A 17,826-nucleotide genomic window follows, 5' to 3' on the forward strand; every position below is an offset into this window, starting at 1 on the left:
TATTAGTATTAATTATAGTAGTAGTCATTTTTCCCCAGAACAGGTATTGATAGGGAGGTCAAAGGATGACAGAAGGACAGGAATTCCCAGTAAACAAGAAAGAAAGTAAAGAAAGTGAACCCCCCGGGGTTGCAGAAGATGAACTTCACTATTTTATTCACCTGAGTGGACCCAGTTTGTGACTCTTCTCTTCCCCCTCATGCAAATGGACAACCCCGATTGTATGAACTTGATTTTGCTTTTGGAACAGGTGCTGATGTCTGTTTCAGACGATGTGTGACCCAAATCAACCTGAGAAATGACAAGTGGGAAGTCTCCAAGGAAACAGGCTCCCCTGAGCACTTTGATATTGTTATCCTCACGATGCCAGTTCCTCAAATTCTCCAGCTTCAAGGTGACATCGTGAATGGTGAGTCTCAGCCTGTGCTGTTTACCTCAGGGAATGGGATTTCTTTGAAGAACAGGAATTCAGTTTGACTCTCTAAGCAAAGGGTATATTGTGGATTCTATTGATTTGCATGTTTTAAAAACTGATACTATGATTTGGTTCATGATATTAGTCTAGGTCAAACTGAAACCTAAAGAATTTTTTTGACCATTTAACAGTTGAACATTTCTCTTATTGCCCTTGCCTTTAAAAAGTAAATGTTTTTGACGGATATACAGTATTTTAGCCTAAAAGAAGAGTAGTCTTTTTGTGACCACCCTGGAGGAAAGAATAATAATTTAAATTGGTTATGTGAACCACTGGGAAACCTTATCTTGGATTGCTCTTGAGTATAAGTCTTACATTTTTCCCTGCTTGGGACTTGGGTCTCACCTTTTACCTGGCTTCTCCCTCCTCCTTTAAAAAAAAAAGAAAAAAAATGTATATATGTATCTCACATACTATACAATTCATCCGTTTTACACGTATATGTATCTCACATACTACACGTATATGTATATGTATCTCACATACTATACAATTCATCCATTTAACATGTACACATCAGTGGTATTTAGTATATTCACCAATATATGCAATCATTACCACAGTCAATTTGGGCACATTTTTATCATACCAAAAAGAAACCCCATATCCTAAAGTTATGGCCTTCATCTCTCCATTCCCCTCCCTATTCCTAACCCTAAGCAAACAATAATCTACTTTCCATATCTGAAATCTACAGGTTTCCCTGTTACCTGGAGTCTTAAGAAAAGCTTTCCTATGGCTCTGCTTTGCCTCTACCTATGTCAGGTTTCACTGACTTTCCTCCTGTCTTTTATCAGGAGACAGACTGAGTCTGACACATCAGAGTCATTGACCTTTAGAAGATCCCTCACTTGTCTTGAAACCCATGAGCTATAACAAGGCAGAGCCTGGTGAGGATGGCTAAGGCTTAGGAGATGTGGGATGGTGGTGGATATTGAGATGCTTGGAGCTTTTGACTGTTCCAAGACAAACGTTGAATTGGATTTGATAGAGAAATGGCTGCTTATGCCACTATTAGAAATAAAACTGGTAATAAATATGGTTCATAGACTTTAGATTTAGAACTGTAATAGAAATTGTTCTCTGAGAAAGAATAGAGTTGCTTATCACATCTTGAAAGCAATTTGTTTTTCCTTGAATATCAGTTCTACCATGCACTAACAAGACAGCTTTTTTTATACTACAGTGTGTAATAATAGAGAAGGGATTGGAATATTTATTAGATAGCTATAGAAAAGTAGAAAACGAATTTCAAAGATCTCTTTCAGGAGTCTGCCTCTAGTCTGTTGTCAAAGTAGGATAATTTATTGCCATGGAGTCTCTAATAATTGGATTGATTTTGAGACTGTTAAATAATATACTATAACATTTAAAAACACAGTTATTGTTCAGTGTATTCTGTTGTGCTATAAATTGCATATTCCAATTTTCAAAAGCTACATAGTCTTGTATGTGATGAGAGATCCTTCAACATTTCATTCTGAAAGCATTTCTCAGTGTTTATATTAGTGATATATACAACACAATACCATATGGACTGACTCCTAAGATGTTTAAGGGACTGCTAATTACTAATTTTATTTAGATCTATATCCTTATTTGTTTTTGAGTACTTGAACTTTGTTGTTCTGAGAGATAACTTAATTCTCCTATTATTAATTGTCTTTCTTTCCATCTTTCCTGTTTTTTTGGGTCAATTTTTGCTTTATCATTTTTGATACCATGTTATTTGATTAATATTATATCTTCATTGCAATTATACCCTTTAACTGTTAAGGTTCTCTCTTTATTATTATTCTAATTTTGTTTTGCTTTTCAAATCAACTTTGATAAATGAGATGCTCATTTTTAGATTTTATTTTCATTTGTCTGGTACATCCTTTTTACTTTTAGCCTGTCGGAGATGCTTTATTTCAGAGGTACCTCTTTTGTATTTGTTCAAATCCATTAATTTCATAAAGATATATCTTTTTGTTAATAGTTTGTGTCAGTTTTCCTGGGACATGTCCCTTTTTTTACTTAAAAATTCAGCTTTTCCCTTATTTTCAGCCAAGCTTCCTTCTAATACTTGACAGTTTATTTCTGTTTCAAAAACTATGATCTCAGAGTGTCTAAAAAATGCAAAGTATCTCCCTCCCATATCTGCCATTTTGTCTCAACTCACCTTCAACTCAGGTCTTTGCATTACTTCGTACTTTCTTTTTCTGGCCTTTTCTCCATGTCACCCATGTAGTTTTCAAAAGTGTTCCTTTGTGCCTTTCCATGAAATGTTGTTTCTGACAACATATGACCGTCAGAGAGGTCATATATTCCTTCACTGTTTTCAAGTTGTTGCCTGATATTTGTTAGACTAATCCACTTCTGGCAAGTTTTTCTATTAGCTCATTTGTTAGGTTCTGATATGTTCTGTTGTCTTTTTCCTTTTTTCTGTGTAGGGCCCTCTCTGATAGGTATCATCTTTAAATGGGACCAATTCTGTCAGTTTGGTGAAAAATAGTGTTGTTGGGGAAGGCCAGATATTTCAGCTCAAGTATGTTGCCTCAGAACATTATCTGCATAAATCGTGCAAATATTTACCTGTAAATGACTGAATGCTACTGATCACTAATATAATAATGTATTTATTAACATGGAAAGCTTTCAGAATATTTTTAACATAAAAAAGATGCATCTGTCTTTTCCATCTACCAAAACTAGTTTGTCTGAAACATATTAATATTGTTATTACTTGAGGATGATTTTCATTTTCTTCTTTACAGTTTTTTGAGTAGCATAACTTTAAAAGTAAGGATATTTTACTCTTACTATAAAAAATGATAATGGTAACACCATTTAAAAAATGTATATGCTGAAAAGGAAATAAATCTTTTTTCCCTTTTCTTTTTTAGTGGAGGAGTATGGTGGCACTTTACAATGAAAAAGTTTAAGAATAATTGACTTGGTACATTTGACTGAGGGTAGGAGTATTTGGGGTGTTGTATGGACTCAATTCAGAATTGGACTCTATGCAAATAATTCTGGGTTTACTTTGTTATGAAATAGCCCACCCAGGCAGTAAAAGGTTAAAATGAAATGTCCAAACAGCCCTATAATATCTGTGGGTCCAAAACAAAGGAATTAAAAACATATGCTTTCTCTTTATGTTGCAAACATCAATAATGGCCTCAGTATGAGAAATTAGTTAATGTCTTCTCTCTGTTTCCTGGAGAACCTTAAATATGCTCTTGGTTGATTGTTAGGTAGCCTCAGTTTCTATGAAAAGGCATCCATTTACAAAGCCATATATTGCCATCTAGTGGATCTTGTATATATTGTAGTTCCCCTCAGAATTTTTTAATAGAGGACTGTGAAGAATATAAAAATATAGACTATATATTAAAGCATAACTATAATATAATTCAAAACACCATAATATCACAGGAAAATAATTTTAGGCCCTGGATTAGCCAATTTACCAAGAAGCTGCTAGCTAATTAATGACGGAACTAGGACAGGGCTATAGGTCTCATTTTCACCACCTATGAGCAGTTCGGTGTCTTTGACTTTCTCTGTGCTTTTCTCTTCATCTGTCTCTCTTTCTAAATCATGTCTAGCCTTTAAGATCAACATGAATACCATTCTTTTATAGCATGTCTGGATTTTCCCCTCTCCAACTCTTCGTTTCCCTATTTTGTTTTTTATAGAAGAACTCCTTTTTTTTTGGTCAATTACGTATTATATTACATTCTCCCAGTAGGGAGAACAGGGAAGCTTTTTCAACCATACAGTGAATCTCTTATGATTCTTGATTCACCTTCTGGTTCCATAACTGTGCTATTTCTCTATATATTAATATTATAAATATAATCTCAATCCTCACAACAATCCTAAGGCATTATTACTTTTACTTCCATTCTTGTTGGTGATGCTGAAATATGAACCTTAGTAGTGTGACCCCAGTACCCACACTCTTAACCACTGTTATCCATGACTCTGTAGTGGGTACTTCCATCTTAGACTATCCCATTACTGATTATTTTGTGCAGGTATGGGTTCCCATAGTATCCTGCTCATTCTTGATCGCCATGTTTGCTTTTGAGAAGATTTTGCATCCTATGGTTTGGGGAGGACTGGGAATCTGTTTCTGTAACACCTGTTGGAAATTTTTTCCTCCCAGTTAGGCCTATTTGGGACATTCTGCATTGTCATATTTATCAGGTTTTATTGCGATCCTTATTTTTCATTAAGTGTCTTCCTCACTAAGCCATAGAATCTATGAGGAAAGGGGTCCTATAGGCCACTCTCTCCCCACTTAGCATCAAATACCATGTAACATGCAGACCCCCACAGTACTGGTATTGTTCAGTCGGTATCTGCTGAATGAATGAGCTTCTGGTTTTCTTTTTTACCAATTTGATTATATGTTCCTTGAAGCCAGATAATCTTAGAGACTATTAGTCCTGGCTTGGTACCTGGTGCACAGTGCTAGGAGAAAATGGTAAACCTTGGCTGGATCCTAGAATTTTAGGACTAGGAGGAACCTTGGGCACCATTGCTTCCTCCACCGTGATTGTAGGGATGAGAAATTTAAGGTATTATCTGCCTCAGACAAGATCACACAACTTATTTGGGGGTAGACAGGAGACAGTATAGTCCTGAAAAAGGAAGCACTTTTCACATTCATTATTGTCTTAATTTCATGTTTCCTAAAATAGAGCTCTTCACTAGGTTGTAATGGAACACATGGGCCTAAAATCCAGATACCTGCCTTCCCTGGCATAGTTCTTCCATTCTCCTGCTCGGGAGGTAGCAGAAGCAATGGAAAGGTTGTGGCATAAACACTGTAAAATAAAACAGGTGGATATGGTGATTGACTATGAGGAATGAGGACCATGGACAGTTTCTTCTCTTAAACTGTGCTTAATCTCACACAAGGCTTCTCAGCTTTTCTCCCAAATGCTTAGATTAATGGAACTCTCCTTGCTCACAGGATTTGGAACAAAAAACTATCCCCAGTAATATGACATTACTCATAATGCTGAGCTTTCACATCCCTTTGAGTCTTCTTCCTATATTGACCAGGTAGAGGGGCTCAGATTAGTAAAGCCAGTTCTTACTGGTAATTCCTCAGAACTCTCAATGGGCAGTTGACTAGGTCCTGTTCCTGGTGGCTTCCTGAACTTCAAATGTAGGATCATTATTGCTTTTTGTCCCCAGGTTTTCAGAGAGCCAGGATAATAGGGAAAAATACTATTGCAGTTCCAAAGTCTGGAAGGCAAGAATTTCCTTACTATGTCTTTATTAATATTTCCCAATTTAATAATAACCATGTCCCTATCAAGACAGTTTACTCATTGACCTTCCTCTGCCCCACTGTAGGCCACTGCTCATCCTTCAAACTCAATTCAAAACTACTTCCTCAAGCATGTCTTCCCAACCCACAGCCAGGCCATTTCTATTATGTTATCCTAGTTTCCTGTGCCTGATATTTTTAACACTTATCACACAGTTGTAATTAATTAATGCCCTAACCATTGTGTAATGTGTGTCTTCCCTGGTAGCATATAAAGTACATGAAGACAGGAACTGGCTCTGACTTTCCTGTTCCTGTTTTCCCAGGATCCCCTTATGAGTGTCTCACATTTGGTGGGCCTCATCTCTATTTACTGAATGAATGAGAGACACGGTCTGAAATATGTCTTAAAGGGCAGGCAGGGAGAAAGAAAGGAAGGGAATGTTTTGGAGAGGAAAAAAAATCCTTAGCAAAAAGTTGGAAATAGAAATACTTGTTTTATATTTTGGGGACTGAAAATAGACTGTCATAGCAGGAGAAAAGGCATGAGGAATTTGGGGAGATAAAGCTGGGAATGTGGATTTGGGGCAGAGTGTGGTGAACCTTGTATGTGAGCATCTGTTGATCAAACAACAGAGGTCCTAATTCACTGACCTTCTAAAACCTGACTGGATACATGGAGATGGTAAATATCTAATTGGGTTGGGAGGGAGAAAACATTTGCAGGCCTTGGGAGAATGTTGTTCAAAAGGCTTTTATTCTTAACCTATGTGCAGACACTTAGAACTTCAGTGAGCTACCAAAATGCACAGTCTCAGAACTTATTATGTACTATAGAATATAATGATAATATATTGCTCATAATGAATACCTTCAATCTCCTTCCAACAACTTCTAGAATCTCCCATCATCCTTGATGGAAAAATGAGAACCAATTTTTTACTAAAAGAAGTTTAAATTCTTCATTTTTCTTTGACATTTTGCTGAAAAGATTTTGATTAGAAGCACAGGAAACAAAATCTTTTATTCATCAAGTAGTGTGCTCCATTGCTTTTTCCAGCAGACCATCTCCGTAGGAGGGGAAATAATTCAGTGTCTAAACTTCTTCAGATATTAGCTGCTCTGTTGGGCTGCCTACAAGTTTATGAACTGAGAGCTGCACTGAGAGCTCAGTTTTAGAAAAGCAATTATTACTGTTAAATTTCCTTTATTTATTATGCCTTGATCTTCACCCTTTATATCTACTTCATCTACTGTCCTTCTTTATTATTCTTTGAAAAATAGTAGACACTGAGAGTTGGTTCTGTTTAATCTTTCATTCTCTTTTTAAGTACCAGAGAGACAACCCAAGCTAGTCTTTGCCCTTCTGCTTCCCTCCAGAAACTCAGGAGTCAGCAGAAATGGCAGATACTCCCATTCATGTTGGAATTTTAGAGCAAGCTGGCACTACTTTTACTTGTGCTTACTACCCATGCCAGGTACTGGCAGGACAGATAGAGTTTCCCTACTGAAGTGTCCCTCTGGAGAAGGAATTACTTGTGTTGGAAAAAAAAAAGTGAGAAGGCTAACTGAAAGGCGATAATAACCAACATCAAACAGCATTTTGTGAATACTTATTAGACTAAGTTAGTTCTTTACCTACTGTTTACTTACTCTTCACAACCACCTCATAATAACTATTTTATCCCCATTTTATAGAAGAGGTAAGTGAGACTCAGAAAAGTTAACTTGTCTGAGGTCACATAGCTATTGAGTGGCAGATCTGGCATCCAGATCTCCAGGTGGTGTCATTACTTCAATGATGATGAACAAAATGATATTAAGATGATATCTCTGGGGGTGAGAGCCTGTGTGAGTCCTCGTCTGATTGATTTGTTTTTCTAGTAATGCAAGAAGCAAGATCATTCTCAAGATCAGGAGATTGAGGAGGGGCAGGAGACTTTGAAGGTTTAAAGAGGAAGAGAGGGGTGATATAGTCATGTGGGGGAATGAATTGAGTAGAATATGGTAGGGTAGCTAGGCAGCATGAAGACCCACTTGAAGTGGTAGTGATTGATATTCTATAGGAATGGAGGCAGTGTGCCTTTTTGCCTCTTTACCCAGAACTAATGTGTGTGATCTCCCCATGCTTGTTATAAACACATCAATACTGTAAACGTTTTGACTTTTTTGTTCTTGTACACACGCTGCCAATAGAAGTATGATGTTTGAAACTAGGCCATCAGGTTGCTACTCTTACGGAAGACAAAATCCCTTCCTAATGCTGCCTTACTGACTGTGTACATCCTTCGAACTTAGAACTTACTTTTCATTTACAGTTCTTCGAAAACAGAAAGGCTTTAAAAAATATATATCAAAACTAGAGATGGGGTGAGATGAAAGAGCAGAGAGCTATAATTTATTGAATTGCATCATTATCACCAACTGAGTCACCAAGTGAATTGAATTAAACTTTTTCCCATCTGAGCTGGCAAAGATGTTTTGAAGAGAGAAGAAATTTAAGAACTAAGATTTTTAGCTTTCTGGCAGAAATTTCTGGATTCAAACAAAATGTGTTAAACACAAATAAGAAAGCATTGTCACAATCAACTGCTAATTTTAAAGTAGGGAATTTTAAACATTAAGATGAAAGGGATAAGAGAATACTTGCATTCTGCATTGGATAAAGCCTTTTCCAAGTCTGTTTTTCTGTTTCACAAATGCATCTCATTTAAGAAGTTTCTTATTCTGTTGCATCAGATTTATGAGACACGGTTATACACTGCCCAGACATTCTGATCATCTATTATTCTTCTGAGGCTGTTTCCAGACTCTGACATTTTCTCATTCTGCCTTGAATGTTTGCTTCTAGAAAAGAATGAGAGAGAATCTAAAGAGTATTTGCATAGCTAGCACAGAACATTTTATGTTTACCAGTATATAAGTGTCTGTTGGTTTGAGGAAGCTATTTAAAATGTTGGTCTCTCCTAAAATTTCTTCCATGAAATAGCCAAAGAAAATCACTGTACCCAAAGCCAAGTTTGCTTTTCACTTCTGTGCGTTGTTAGATATTTTTTGACATCTTATAATTTTACTTGTTATAGGATTATGAAATTATAAATTTTATTCCAAGAAGAGAAATTAAAATCTAATTTTATTGCTTAAAAAATGATATTTGTAACCTCTTATTCAGATGTTGAATTCATTTTTTCATAATATAAACATTTATTGACCATCTACTATGTCCTAGAATCTGTTCTAGACACTCTGAGTATAGCAGTGAACCAAACAATAAAAGCTCTAAGGAACTTCTGTTCCAGAGGGAGGGGCCATACTATTCTATTCCAGTGGTAGGAGAAGAAATAATAAATACCCATGTGAGATGATAGTAAGTTCTGGGAAAGAAAATGAAGCAAGATAGGGGAATAAGAGTGACAAGGAGTAATTTTGTATATACTGTGAGCAAGTGTGTGACAGTGATTTTTGGGCAGCAGAGACCTGAAAGTAGTGAAAGTGAGGGCCATGAGAATATCTAGAGGGATATCCAAGCAGCAGTGCCTGCAGGTAGAAAAGCCCCAAGGAATGAGCAGTTTCACAAAGAGGCCAGTGTGACTGGGTATAGTGGGTGAGGAGGGGCAGTGGTAGGATATGAGAGCAGAGAGAAGCAGGCAGCCCAATTAGGTCCAGCTTTGTGGGCCATGATAATGACATTGGTTTCACTGAGATGGAAAGCCATTGAAGTAATGACATGATCTGACTTAGATTTGAGGAGGTGTTCCTTGCTGTTTGTGTGGAAGTTAGACCATAAGAGGACCAAGCTGACCAGAAGGATAGATATTGTAAAAATACAGGCCAGAAATGAAGGTGACTTGGACTATCACAGTACTGGTGGTGTGTTGAAAAGTGGTTGCAATCCAGATGTACAAGAGTCCCTAGTTTTTGCATCAGTGCTGTTCATGATATTGTATCTCAAGGGTTTGATAGGGCAAAAACCAAGCATTAGTGTTGCCAAGGAAGAGCACAGAGGAAGTGATCCATTATGAGAAGGAGAGAGAAAGGGGCTTTAGCTTAGAGCCAGACAGTTCTCCCAATATAACAGAGAGCCTGTAGTTCCATGTAGGAACTGGTTTTTCAATTTAGCAATATGGAAGACATGAGTGTCTTAATAGCAACTATGGAATACATGGAATGAAAAAATTGGAGAAGGCTTGAGGAAAAACAGGAAGAGAAGACATTGAAATGGGAGGTTTAGACCAGTGTTCCTCCATCTTTTTTTCATTGTCATCTCCTTAATAAGATTTTTTAGTTCTGTTTTCCTAAGTGTCCTTCCCTCACCCCAGTGAAATTCTGATATCACAGATGTACTAGAAGTATTTTATATTTTCTACATATTGTGTGTGTTTGTGGATATGCTTTATGTATAAAAAGAATAAGGATTTTTTACCCTGTAAGAATCAAATTTTGCTCTTTGAGGGTGATATCATTACCAATTAAGAATGGAATGATTGTCTAAATCATTTAGAGGAGTTTTCCTGTGAAGATGGGCCAAGAGTTGGGCTGAGAGCCGGAGAAGGAGGTTGGATCATGTTTTTATTTTTTCACATTTTTAAGATGAGATGCATTATAACATGTTGGTGTGCTGATGGAAAAAACCTAGTAGAAAGGGGAAAATTGATGATGCCAAACAAGATTGTGCAGTTACAAGAGTCATGGTCTTGAGAAAAATAGAGGACAGGGACTTAGCTTGGAGCCAGACAGTTCTCACAATATAACTGGAGAGAAGACAGAGGACATGAGCACACATGGAGATAGGATGGTATCTTCCGAGGTGAGATCCTGTGTAAGTCCTCTTTGATTTGTTTTTCCAGTGAAGCAAGAAGCAAGATCAGTTGCTGAGACTGAGGACGGGGAGGAGATTTTGAAGGTTTAAAGGGAGGAGAGAAGAGTGGTCATCTCAGGGAGTGAATGGAGTAGAATATGGTAGGATAGCTAGGTAGCATGAGACCTGCATGACGTTAGTGATTATTAGTTTAAATTGAGACCAGTCAATGTTTTTTTCCCTCCAGCACTTGATCTTAACATATTAGGGATTTTAAATGAGTCAATGAATAAATGAATGAAATGAGTTCATACTGAGTTTATGCTTCATGCTACCTAAGATTTCTTCAATTTACTACTTACGTGTTTTTAATAGGAATGTTTTACACTTGATTTTGTTAAAATTATGAACTTTAGATAAGAACATAGAATAGCACACCCTAGTTAGAATTTTCTGATCAAAGTAACTAAAATCAACAAGGACTTTTACTGCCAAAATTTTGGTTGATGATTTTGCTAAATATGGAAAGAGGATATAAAAATTACAAATAGTTTTGAATCTCTTTCTAAATATATTATTTTAATAAAAAAGGAAGTGAGAAGTAAATGGTAGTTTCTTTGAGGATGTGGTAATCATTCAGTAGAAATTTCTGAAATTTTGATGTGTGCTGAATCATTTATTCATTCAGTAAGCATTTTCTCAACATCTCCTCTTATAGGTCAAGGGAAGGACAAAACTGAGCATAATGTGACTACTACCTTAAAGTACATTTCAGACATCGGGATGTTGTACTACTTTTAGTACCTTAGAAGAGGTATATATACTTTTCTTTTGACTATATAAAGATGTACTCAAACTATTAAATTTAGGGGACATGGTTCCTATGTGGCACCACATAGAATTTGCACTGGAAATGAGAGAATATCATGAAATTTGTAAAGTAAAAAATTCAAACACATTAGTAAGTATAATTTGTTATGTACAAAATCTTTTGGTAGTGCCTCTGCCCTTTCAACAGGAATCGTGTGCTCATAGAGACCGCTGCTTTGCCATGACCACTGTTGTGCTCTACACAGTATCTTAATCAGTAATTACTAATTCTTAAAGAATTACTAATTCTCAAGATTGGGGTACTTTCCTTTTCCAAGACCAGTTGGTGTTTTTTGAAGAGTGAACAGCTCCATAAATCCTGCCTGTGATTGATTCATGCTTCTCTTGAGGCCAGGCATGGTACTCAGAGTCTGCAGGACCCACAGATGAACAGCATGTGGCAGTGTTTAAATGCTGTTCCAAAAGCCTATGCCACAGGCCTAAGACAATTTAGAACACTTCTCTGCCATGGTTGCAAATGCATCCCAGGATTATATTTTTCTTTTATATTGCTGTGTGTCATGCTTTGTTTGCCAAACAGAATATAGGAAATGAATAGGCAGTTTTCTGGCACAATTCTTAGTAGATAAATTGCCAGAGTGAACTCCACTGCTTAAGAAAAGCATAAACACAATTTAGTCACTGCCTGAGGCTGTATGTAGGTTGTTGCTGTGGGGAATGTTGGTTTGGCCAGTGTCATTTTCTATGAAAATTCTGATAGACCAAAGTTTTCTTTGTTTCCAAAATACTCCACCCCCTGCTCCATGAAAGAGCAAGTTGCCAAATTACTGAGGTTTCACTTGTATAAATGTAGTTTGTACATATCTAATATAATTGTAAATTTATTTTGCCATGACTTTAAATTATGGATATCATTTGAATAAAAGAGAACTAAGCTTTTGATTCACTTTTACAACTTTCATAAAGAATTTTATTTCATGTAGATTTTTTTTCCACATAGCATATACAACAGAGTGAATTTTCAACCATTCCCAAAATAAAGGTGTGTGTGTGTGTTCATTGTCCTTCATTCTAAGGTAGTACCACTTGCAGTGATATAAATCTTTAAATAATAATATAATGGAGGAAAGGTCTATGTATACAGTAGTCATTATCAGACAGCAAATGTATAAAGATATTTTTAATATGTGACTGTTGTTCTATGCATAAATGTTCTCACTATTCCTCCACCCTTTATATTTGCTGTCATCACGAAGACTTTGCTTTGAGAGAATATGATTCCTTATTGCCCACATTGCCAGTTGTGTTCCAATTAATTATAATGCACTCACTATATTCCAGGAATTGCCCCAGATTCTGAGTTCATATAGATTAATGAGCTCTAGCCCCAGTTTTTAAAGAGTTCATAGTAGGAAAGTTTGTCTGTTGTGCTTCTCTTCCAGTTGCTTCTGAAATTCATTGTTTTGTATATGATTAGGCTTACAACAAGTTTTGATCATTGCTTCTGCCCTTCATCCTTGTCCTGGCTCTGCTTCTTCTTGTTAGCTGTGTGATCTCAGGCATATTACTTAACCTCTCTGACTCCTCAATCCCTCTTCTGTACATTTGGGGTACAGCTAATTGAGATCATTCCTACCTCATCAGGGCATTTGAGGACATTAAATAAGATAATGTATTAAAACACCTTGTAAATTGCTGATATGTGATCAGTGGTCAGGGAAAGAAGCTGCTGCCGTGTAACCTGCATTTGTCACATGCCTAGAGCTTATTGTTAAAGTTCATTTCTTTTTATTCCCTTGATGCTATCTATTCTTTGAACACATGGCCAGGTGCGAATTTAGAACTAGACTAAATAGCAACAGCTCCAATTTATGAGCATCTTTTATGTGCTAGATATTTTATATGACTTGTCAATAATCCTTAAAACAATCCATTATTGTTATTATCCCCCTATACAGGATGACCAAGGGAGACAGAAGTTACTTTGTAAGGCTATGAAACTACCTACTAGGACCAAAATACTGACTCTAAAAGCCTGTCATCTTTTTACTACCACACATTCTTCTAATTCTGAATGCTTTCAAATTTTCTGAAAAGTGAATTTGCATTATGATCACAAGCGGAAGTTTTCATTTGAGCAAACACTCAAAAACAAAATCTGAATGTCTGATGATGTCATTAACAAGTTAAGAAATAGATATCGTGAGTCCATGAACAGACCGAATTTCTCCAAATAGTTATTGGATCTCGCCCCCTGTATCAGTTGATTTTTTTGTATCAACTGAAAGTAGACTTTTCTTAAGGGGGCTGTGGCGGGGGTGTGGTGTGGGGGGGTGCCTTCCTTCTGTAGACTTTTGGAAATATTTTTTAAATTTTTGATAAAAGTTTATCACTTTGATTTTTAATAAAAGGTTTTTTGGTATTTGGACTTTCTTCAATGATAAATGGTAAACTTTGAAAATCTGTGCTTACTTTGGTAGAGAAATTCTCTGTCTTTATTTTGTACCATTTGGTCCCTGGCAGCCTGAGAACACCAGGCATACAGAGATGATATAATGAAGGAAACGGACAGAGACCCGTGTGGCTCAATTGCTGAGCCAGCATTGCCTTCTGGGTTCATTGTAGCCAGAGTTCCTGATTTGAGAAAGGGGAACCTGTAGGTGTGTATTTTCTGTAGAGAAGCTGAACAAACTATTAAATTAAATTAGAGTAATTAGAATTCTATGTAGAAGTCTCAGTATCAACTTCTAAGTGGTTCCCTTGAGCAAAAATGCCAATCTATCTGGACTTCAGTTTCCTCCTTTGTAAAAGGTGACCATGGAAGTCTAGATCTCCAAGATCCCTTCTCAATCTAAAATCCAGTCTAAAATGATTCTGTAAAAAGACACATGTGTGTGTGCATAATCCCTGTTTGATATGTGAGCTATTTGACCATAAGTTCGTAGGATACAGATATCAGAAAGTGTGCTTACACAACGTATTGCAGGTGAGTGAGAGATAAAAATTTCATTGTTGTTTACAAACACCTTGTTTAACAAACTTGCACTTTTCCTGAACACATTACATTTTGGGGGAGGAAATAAAAAGGCTTACAGTCAATTCAAGATTCAGTTGGCATTTTTCTTAATTGCTGATTTATTTATCTTTCATTCACTAAACTTGAGTTCCTTGAGTCTTAGTCTATCTCTACCACCTTACGCTGCCCCAAGTAATATTTCTTGAATTAATTAATTATTAATTGAATGAAGAAATGACCAGTGTACTTGATTACACGCTGTGGACAACTACAAGAAAGTAAGACTTCTTCAATCTGCACTCTTTTTAGCCTCAACTATCCCTTCACCTACTACCTCCCTACGCTATGTTGAAGGAAAAAAATCAGTTACCAAAGGGGGAAAAAGTCCTCCTCTTGTCCTGTTCCTTCACTGAACTCTCACTAAAGAAAAGCAAACTATTATCTTTCTGATGGCTAGCTGAAGGATTTTTATAGACATAACTAATCTTTATTTCTATAAGGCAGCTCTACTTACCAACTAAGTAAGACCACTGCCATTTTATTATGATTAATTTACAAATATTTTACAAGGTTTATAAAGTATTTTTGTGTGTAGTTAGTACTTTTAACTGATTGTTTCTGTTAAATAAATGTCTTTGTGTATTATAGGTTTGCTTTTCCAAAGACATCTTATCTAAACTTCTTCATCTCCTATGTATCTTTCTTAAAAACATAAAGTTCCTTAAAAAGATTATTTGGATTGTACAAGACAACCACTAGACAACCCACTGGTCCATCTAAATTTTAAAATATATAACAAGTAAGTAAGAAGTCGCATTCAAGAAGTTTCAGAAGAAGATGGGGAGCTCCTAGATAACCAATTTTAGAAGGTTTTTTTTTTAAATAATGAAGTGAACATCTTCACATTTAGGTTTTTATTTTTTCTGACAATTATCAGTGTCTTTGAACTTTCCATTTCACAAGTGTGAAGAAAGAGACTTTGCACAAGACCTAGGGTGGGAAAACTAGAAGCTGGGGCTGAGAGCAAGGGATGGGGTAGAGAGAGCAGGGATGGAGGGGTTGTAGGAAAGCTGGCAGCCACATTCATGTCATCGAAGAGCATGAGGAATTAGGCTGGAAATATTGAGCAAAAATAATTGTAAAACTGAGACATGAGGACAAATGGAAATGGTAGAGAGAAGGGAATGCACAGGATGGATTTAAATAAGTCACTACTTTTAAAAGCAGTTAAAAAAGACTCTGTGGAGCTGTCTGTGTGACCAGTAGATATTGCCTTAATTTGAGGGTAGCTTTGTCTTCATCATTGTTGTGTATTAGGAAAGGAATGGTTTTATGTCACTCAGGGGAGATAAACTTGTAAGTCCTGTGAGAGCCCAGAGCATTTTTATTGTATTTTGTGATTACAGTGTTGGAGATGCTGCTTATCTTATTTCTTGTAAAAGTCAGAGGGAAGCCTTCCAAGGGCTTTACTGCTCTTAGGTCCCTTCATAATCAAATATGCTTCTTCAGCAGTAATTTTAGCATCTATTATCATGCTTGAGCCTCTGGCAGCCCAACAGCCTCACAGCTTTGACATCACTTGTGGTTTGCAGACCATCATGCAGTGCTGGCTAGTGCTCCTGATAATAGGTTCTGAATGCATAGCTGATTTATACTGCCTGGAATTGTCCCATCTCTTCCTAGCAGTTGAATATGGCAAGTTAATCATTTAACCTTTTTTGCCCCACACCCAGGCCTCCCTGTGAGGTCATTGGTGTCATACCAAGTAAAGCTTTACATTGACAGAAAAAAGTTTGTGCTGGAATTGTGACTGTCACCCTCTCTGGAAGATGTACATATTGTCTTTTCAGATGAAGAAATGAAAGCAATCCAGAGCCTGTTTCCTCAAGTGCACTTAGCAAGTCCACAACAGAATGAAAAAGGGAGACGTGTGCTCCTCATTCCTAGTCGCGTGAATGACTCTTTGGGCCTCCTTCTCTACTCATCAGAGCTCCTGTGCTTGCAGTGGAGAGTAATCATGTTTGAATTCAGCCTTACACTTAGGTTCTCAGAACTGATTCCAAGATTCTAGGTTCAAGAACTTAGGAAGGGGGTACTGTTAAGGAGGCTTGCATTAATTTAATGTGTTAGCCCTCAATTCACTATAAACTTGAATTTTCAAATCATAAGGATTCATCTTTAATCAAGGCTTGTAATTAAGAAGAAACTCAGTGAAAAGAGATTCTGACAGTGCATGACTGATCCTCCAAGCAAAGTGCAAAGATGTCTCTCCCCTCTTTAGCACCCCTGCCCTCAGAAATGATTCTTCATGTCCTTGAAATGGGCTATGGAGGATTCTTCCAACCCTCCCAACCTCCCTTGCTCCCATAACTCCAGCCTCACCAGATAGATGCTTTCACTGCTGAGGCTTCCTCCTCCATAAAGAAATCCTCAAGTAAATATCGAAGGCAGGCAGTCCATGTTAGTACCCCACACTGACTCAAGTGGCACAGCAAGGTTATTTCTCCTTGGTCAGGGGTCAGTTTGATCCAGACTCAGATTGACCAGAATGTAGCATTATAAATTGTAAGGCTAAAGAAAGAGGTGTTGGAATCAATTGTCTTCTCAAGCTAAAGAAGGTTAGAATTATTTTCTTTCACAAACATAATCTCCCTGCCCTGAATTCCTGATTTCTGGTGCACTATAGTACAATGTGATCACAGGACTAATTCTTGGAACAGTCTAGAAAGGTTCATGTACTTATTTGTTGCTACTTGTTAAGACCAAAGGGATTGAATATGTTAGATATACAGTGGGTCATTTGCATAACATACTATGTATAAATGAAAGAGGATATGTGGGAATTCAAGGATATCCTTCATCCTGTTTCAGCATTTAATTTCAGATCATGGCCAAGTATCTGTTTTCATTGAGAAAAGCCAAAATCTGCCAAAGTCAACATGAAACAAATGAATTACATCCTGATAAAAAGAGTTAAGACATGTACACAGACATGTTGTTCCTTTCAATTGTAACTAAATTAACCTTGTTTTTTTAAAAAGTGTTAAGCTTTTCCTTGCAATTTAGAAAACTTTTAGAGAATTCAGTTTGCATATTGATTTGTGTTCCATCCTGAAATAGCTCATGAAGTGTAAACATTTCATTTCTATATAATAGAAGTGCTCAGGCTATAGTTTTCACAGTCAGCAGCCTTATCAGGGGAGACAACTGGTAGACATTGACATTTATTTTTATTGTAACTATATTCTAGAATTTTACTTTCAAGCTAGTTAAGGAATGCAGTAAGGAGAGACCTATAGTGATCACACTATATCAGAATGTGATTCCTGATGATGGTGAGAGAGCAACCTAGAGTTTCCGAAACTTGGTTTCTGTTTGAGGGAAGCTTATTATCCTGCTTTCTAGCAGTTACCATGCATGTTGCTTAATGTAGA

General features: G+C 36.8%; 1 protein-coding gene across 3 annotated transcripts in view; it reads left to right on the top strand.

Annotated features, from left to right (window-relative positions):
- The window catches only part of RNLS (renalase, FAD dependent amine oxidase), a 274,300-nt gene that overhangs the window by 16,985 nt on the left and 239,489 nt on the right, over positions 1–17,826 (top strand). For all 3 annotated transcript variants that reach the window (XR_005032408.2, XM_036924054.2, XM_036924057.2), the window contains exon 4: positions 251–409. Coding sequence is in view for 2 of the 3 variants with exons in the window: in XM_036924054.2 (XP_036779949.2) it covers positions 251–409 (159 nt within the window). In the remaining variant the exon portion in view is untranslated. The remainder of the gene's footprint in view (positions 1–250; positions 410–17,826) is intronic.

This window comes from Manis pentadactyla, chromosome 8 (assembly GCF_030020395.1).
Source record: "Manis pentadactyla isolate mManPen7 chromosome 8, mManPen7.hap1, whole genome shotgun sequence".
NCBI classification, from domain to species: Eukaryota; Metazoa; Chordata; class Mammalia; order Pholidota; family Manidae; genus Manis; species Manis pentadactyla.